This window comes from Meleagris gallopavo, chromosome 1 (assembly GCF_000146605.3).
Source record: "Meleagris gallopavo isolate NT-WF06-2002-E0010 breed Aviagen turkey brand Nicholas breeding stock chromosome 1, Turkey_5.1, whole genome shotgun sequence".
Lineage (NCBI taxonomy): Eukaryota > Metazoa > Chordata > Aves > Galliformes > Phasianidae > Meleagris > Meleagris gallopavo.
In genome coordinates, this window is record NC_015011.2 from 49,872,777 (window position 1) to 49,878,738 (window position 5,962).

At 39.5% G+C, this 5,962-nt stretch overlaps 1 protein-coding gene across 3 annotated transcripts in view; it reads right to left on the bottom strand.

Moving 5' to 3' along the window:
* Positions 1 to 5,962, bottom strand: part of NCF4 (neutrophil cytosolic factor 4) — a 16,914-nt gene that overhangs the window by 6,077 nt on the left and 4,875 nt on the right. Inside the window, exons 1-5 of one of the 3 annotated variants that reach the window (XM_003202261.4) lie at positions 3,974 to 4,022; positions 3,034 to 3,118; positions 1,570 to 1,723; positions 1,171 to 1,241; positions 250 to 377 (exon numbers count right to left, since the gene is read on the bottom strand). In XM_003202261.4, the coding sequence (XP_003202309.1) occupies positions 250 to 377; positions 1,171 to 1,241; positions 1,570 to 1,723; positions 3,034 to 3,118; positions 3,974 to 4,005 (470 nt within the window). In that variant the 5' untranslated portion in view covers positions 4,006 to 4,022. Of the gene's footprint in view, positions 1 to 249; positions 378 to 1,170; positions 1,242 to 1,569; positions 1,724 to 3,033; positions 3,119 to 3,973; positions 4,210 to 5,962 lie in introns of those variants that run through there. The other 2 variants (XM_010711556.3, XM_010711565.3) reach the window with 2 other exon arrangements.

Consider the following 5,962-nt stretch of genomic DNA (forward strand, 5'->3'; position numbering starts at 1 on the left):
TTTGAGAAAGCATACTATAACATCAATTTTTAATTTCCCTTTTAATGAAATATCACATGCACTTTAAAAACTTTACATTTTTGAAAGCAAGAAATACCATTCTTTCACTCTCCCACAAAAATCCTCATATTAGGACTTCATAGGTTGCCTTTGTTCTGGGAAACACAGTGATGATCTTCAGCTCTCTTTCCTCACAAAACTGGACAGCATCTCCTACATCAAACTGAAAAAAACATGTCAATCGCTTACACTCGACGCGTCCGTGGGCGAAGCCGTCTCAGCCTTCTGGGCACCTGTTCACTATCAAAATTGGAGTGGTAGAAGAACAGACGCACCTCTTCATCCATCAACACCCAAACAGGTAGGCAGAGTAGGTTCTGTGCCAAGAGCAAGTAGGAAGTAGAGTAATAACAGTGGGAAAGATCAATTCTCTATTTATTTGCGTGTACCAAATATGCTTCTCTGATCTACAAGATCATGAAGGATATTTATTGCTGCCAGAAAAATCTCCCTCCTCTCCCTTTTCCCTCAGCAGGACTAGGCTGAACAGCTGACAGTTTCTCCTGTTTACTCTTAGAGTTGGCCAACATATTGCTTCACTCTTTGTGTGCCTGATTTACTGCAGGAGTAAATTGTTTCCTCGTGTTTCCTTTCAGAACATGAATGACTGTGGAAAGAGGGCAATCCTAAGTACTCGGAGACTTGACCTATGCTTCAGACTGTTACTGATTTAAAGTCAGATTTCCCATTAACCTGCAGCCAATAATTTCTCACCTTGATGTTGCTGGCTGTATCCTGATTGTGAAGGAGGTATATTCCAAAGCTCACTCTGCTTTACTAATCCCTTAGGTGAACATAACCTCGTATTCATGCAACATCCTAAGATTCACCATTTCCTCACACAGCCTGTTTGTTTTGTATCTATCTAGACGTGAAGGCAGGTTTTCACTTCCTTTGTGGAGTGTGTATTTCAATGGATCCCTACAGTCTGAACAATCTGGCGACTCGGATTGCAGATTGTCCCATGGTGTGGACACTGTGTCTTCTGAAAAAAGGTGCAGAGAGCAGCAGATACCCAGGAATATAACAGTAACACCTCTCTCTGTTGATTTCAAGGGGTAAAGTATCTGCAGTGCACAGTGCAATCTGTATCCTATAATAAAGTTTTACCTTCATGTAGATATTTAGAATAGGAATCCTATTTTCAGCAATTTCCCGTTTGGCCCCAACATAAACTTTCCCTAGGAAACATAAAACCAGTGGCAGTTATTGAAGGGAAAAAAAAATAAAAACGAAAAGAATGGAAGCTGTCAGAGAAATAATGCAATCAAGAGAAAGCAGGAACTCCAAGAAAATAGATATTTTCTAAAGGATTTTAGGTTTCTATATGAATTTTACCACATGGAGAGAGACTATCAATGGCCTTGACTTCTCTAATTTCCACAGCTGGGAAATAATTCTTTGTCCCAGATAGTTATCTTGCGTACTTCCATACAATGCCCTCCTCTCAAGGACAGACTAAGAAAGGACAAAGGTACTAATCATGCAGATTTGGTACTCACAGCTTACCTGGCAATACAGGGAGTGTGCAGCTAAAAGGGCTATTCTTGCTCTCCCCCCCATATCTCTCCTCTAGTTTGGTGTGTAGGGCATAGAACTCACGATAGCGTCGGAAAATCAGGTATCTGCCACCACTTTTAATCTTTACTTCAATGACAAACATCTGAAACAGAGAAAGAGGACTCAGGTTGACATTCAGACTTAAAAATAGTTTAAAAATCAGAGTGAGGCATACAATAGGCAGTGTTACAGTGGTGGGAATATTGCCTCAGAGGCAGAGTGGAAGGCAAGGCCCCAGTTAAGCATCTGCACACTCAAGTACTGGAAATTAACAGCTTAATACTACTTAGCATGGTATAAGTATGGGTTCAACTTTCCTATACATCATGTTCCTGTGGCCTCTTTCTATCGCATGAAAACCAGAAATGAATAGATGACACTTTGTGCTTACACATCTTCCTTCAGAGAGGAGCAAAGCATATTAAGAAGGTAAATATAAATACTGTCATATAAAATACAATGAAGACACCAAGGAATCAAAGCCAATACTTTCAATAGTAGGATGTACATCTATATCTATAGACAGGAATGTAAATGAACTGGTTTTCAAAGTAGGAGGCATTCATACTTCTCTTTGACTTTGAAGTACACATTTTCAGAAATTATGGTCTATGTAATCTGACCAAAAGTAAGGATAGAATGAAAAACAAAAGCAAACTAACAAACAAAAAAAAACCCTTAGACTATTTACTTTTAATTACTTCCCTCAAACTCCTATGGTGTTATCTGTTGCCAAACTTGTTTGCTGTAACAGTCCTTGATTTCCATGCACTGACCTCTGAGTCACATTGCAGTTGGATCCATCAAGAAACATACAGATTGAGCAGCAAAATATCACTACATTCTAAAGTAAAAGCTGCTTACTTCTGTGGGAAGATTTTATGAGCAATGTCTCCAGGAAAGAAAGCACATGCAGAGGTCATACTGAGCTGGTCTTACGCAAAACCCCTCTTCAGAAAATCTCCATCCTTTTCCTACTATTCCTTTTCCGTGCACACTTTCATGACTCACTGTCAGATCTAAATATGATATGGAAGACGTGCTATCTTCTATGTAGATGGCAGAATCCTAACTTGCCAGTACCATGGGAAAATGGAGGTAATACCCTCCCCTTCTACCCTCTCTGAATTCCTTTCCCTACTATATTCACCAAGGTTACAACATTCTAACAGGAAATAAATCAGAAGTTAGGTAAGAATTTAGAAACTAAGAAGTATTAGAGGACACCTTTGTCAAGTTTCTCCCAGCAAAAAAAAAAAAGGAACTAAATGCGTGATAGACTAATCTCCCTTTCAGAAAACACAAGTTCTGAGATGTTTTCAGCATGGAACTATTCATGCCAAAAAGCAGCTACACCAGGTTCACCAAACCAGTCAGAGATGAGAGCATATAGAGATAAATCTCCTTGCTTACATAATAATTAGTAAAGCCTTTCTTCTCTTCAATATCTGCAATGTTAGCTGAAACAGGTACGTCATCTGGAAGCTGGTCAAAATCACTGTGAAGCAAGAAGAAAAGATTTTAGGAAGGAGGGAGAGGATTGGAGATCCCTGAAGGAACACCTAAAGAGCAGCCATGTGACCAGACTCTAGTGTTTATTGTCTACATTGTCCACACAAGAAAACAAATGGACTGTCAGGTTCTTCCTCCTATGGGACCTTGTCACTGGCACAAAATCTTCAATGAACAGAAGACATTCGCCTTTGCTTCCATCTTGTACCACTTGTTCGAGTGGTATTTATGTTAACACTTAAATAAAAAGGATCAAGAGCGAGATAGAAAGAAAAAACAAACTGTGAAAAGGATCTACTAAGGAATGCCAAGTTGAAGTAATCTTACATCTTCTGGTCCTATGAAAAAAAAAAGCTTAATTTATTCTGCTATGAGACATTCCAAGCAGGGGTTTCCGCAACACATAACTCTTCTGGAGGGCTGAACTAGTGATGCAAAGTCTTGCAATCTTGGTGTTCAAGGAGAATGGCATGAATCAACACCACCCACAATACCGTAAATACCACCACGTACTGTTAAGAGGGATGTGGCTATGGAGATCAAGAGACAGAACACTACATTACAAACACTCATGTCACAAATCCCAGTGAAAGCAAAACTGTGGCTATAAAGAGGACAGTGACTCACTCTTGTCCCAGATCGTGAACATTTCCTAGGAAAGGAGAAAGAAAGTCCACTCCAACTTGTTACATAGCGTGCTCCTCACTAAGAAACCAAATAGCCAGGCGGCTATGGTAATAAGAAGCCTGTTAGACTCATCAAAGAAGCTTGCTGCCAAATTAAACACGCAGATCATAGTGGTTACATGGAGGCTTGTAGGAAGGAAGGACAGACATATTACCTCTTTTCTCGCAGCTGTCGGGGAAGAGACATGCTTTTCAGCTTCCCAAATCCAAATGGCTAAGATCTGTTCCTCTGCTTCTTAGGTAGATCTTGAATGAATAGGATGAGCCTGCTCACAGCACTTGTCCCTGTATGAATCAAGACTCCTTTGCAAGGCCTCAGAGATCTTTTTTCCTAATGTTTCAGTGTCAGTTTCTTCTGTACTTCCCCACCCCCACTGAATTGAGGAAGTAGTGCAGTAAAACCAGTCATAAAGAAAGATTCTTTTGTGAGTTCTGTTACGTATTGAAACTGCCACTGTTGAGAAATCAAAAGCCCAACAAAACGCAAAAACTGTGAGACATTGTTCACCTCTTCAGAGAATCACTTGTCTCTGGAAGCCAGTATGACTGGGCCAGCATAGCCCCAGCTATAACGTCACCGCACTAACAAGGCATATAAGCTAGAATTAATACCTCTGATCCCTTCTTGAGCCCCTGTGATTCCCAAGGATCCTCTTTCCCTTGGACCATGAGCCAGGAGGTGGAGCTAAAGAATAAATTTTTGAGGGGGAACAGAAAGGATGGTCAGGAAATTCAACCTTGTCAAAGACACAGATGTCAGGAAATCAGGCACAGGAGGTAGAAAGTGAGTTCTGAAGGAATGATCAACACAAGTAAGACATAAGCCCTGCAAAGACCAGAGATTTTTCATCTTCATATGTTCCAACAACCCACATTTGCCATCCACTAAGACAAGGTCACAGATCACCTAAGGAGGATCCTAACTATTCTGCCTCATACACAGAGGGCAGTGGTATAGTATTTGTGTAATGTGAGTTTAAAATCTTCCAAGAAGAAAATAAAAGGAATAAAGTGACAGAGAAACCACCATTTCCTAATGCAAAGAATAAGTTGTGGCATATCTTATCTACCCTAGCCAAAAAGTTGTCATTTGTAATACCTTTGCCTCCACACTTCAGCCTCTAACTCTCTTCCATGTTCAGTGCATACCTTGTTTCTTCTCATCCTTCTGCCATCAATTACCAAAAAATTCTTATCTCAGTGGAGCAAAACTCAACCAGCATCCCTCACTGTAAAAATCTATTGACAACTGTAATCATCAGACTTAAGAGTAACTCCATTTTACTGCATTTTAATGAAATAAATTCTTCACCCATCTCTTTCCTGTGAACTTTTAATATGTTGATGTTGGATATGAGTACCTCCCAGATCTCCACACTCTGCTATGTATTTCATTTTCTTGATTAGGCCTGCTAAATGTGCAGTTCTCATGTAACTTGAGGGCAGACTAATTATTCTCTTTCCTTTGCCCTGAATGAGAATGACCATAATGAAATTTTCTAACTGCAATCTTCTTGCTTTCTCCTGGCCTTCAAGAGGAAATAGAAAAAGATCACCTTGACCAGAACTTTTTATTACAAGATCAGTATATATAAACTCATGAAAATTCAGAGGGACTCTCCTTATATGCAAAAAGATTGCAGAAGGCACAAGAACTAGACAAACTCTAACAGAAGAGAAAGGCTGGAAGGATGCTAAGATTTGATGTATTCCAAAATTTTGATATGAAATTCATAAAAAGGACATCCTAATCTTTTCAAATCTCTTGTGAGACAACCTAGATACGGTGCAGATACACCTTTTACGAGACAGAAGATATGACATAAACATGCTAGTTCATTGTTGGCCTGCCTTTACATGATGAGGCTTTCTTAGAGTAGGTTGACAAACAACCTCACAGATAAATTGTCTGTGCAACTGCTTTGATGCAGGGTGAGTAAAAGAAACAACTTTATAGCAGCTCTTCAATCCCATTTTGGTCTACTAGAGATTACAGGAAATAGTAATACTGATCTGACGGTATAATGCTAAATGTGCTAGGAAAGTTTCTGATCCTGAAAATATTTTCTCTTTCTGAACTAAACCAATCTGAAGAAGTTGCTTTCTGAAGGAAAAAAAAAAAAAAGAAAAGAAGAAGAAGAGAT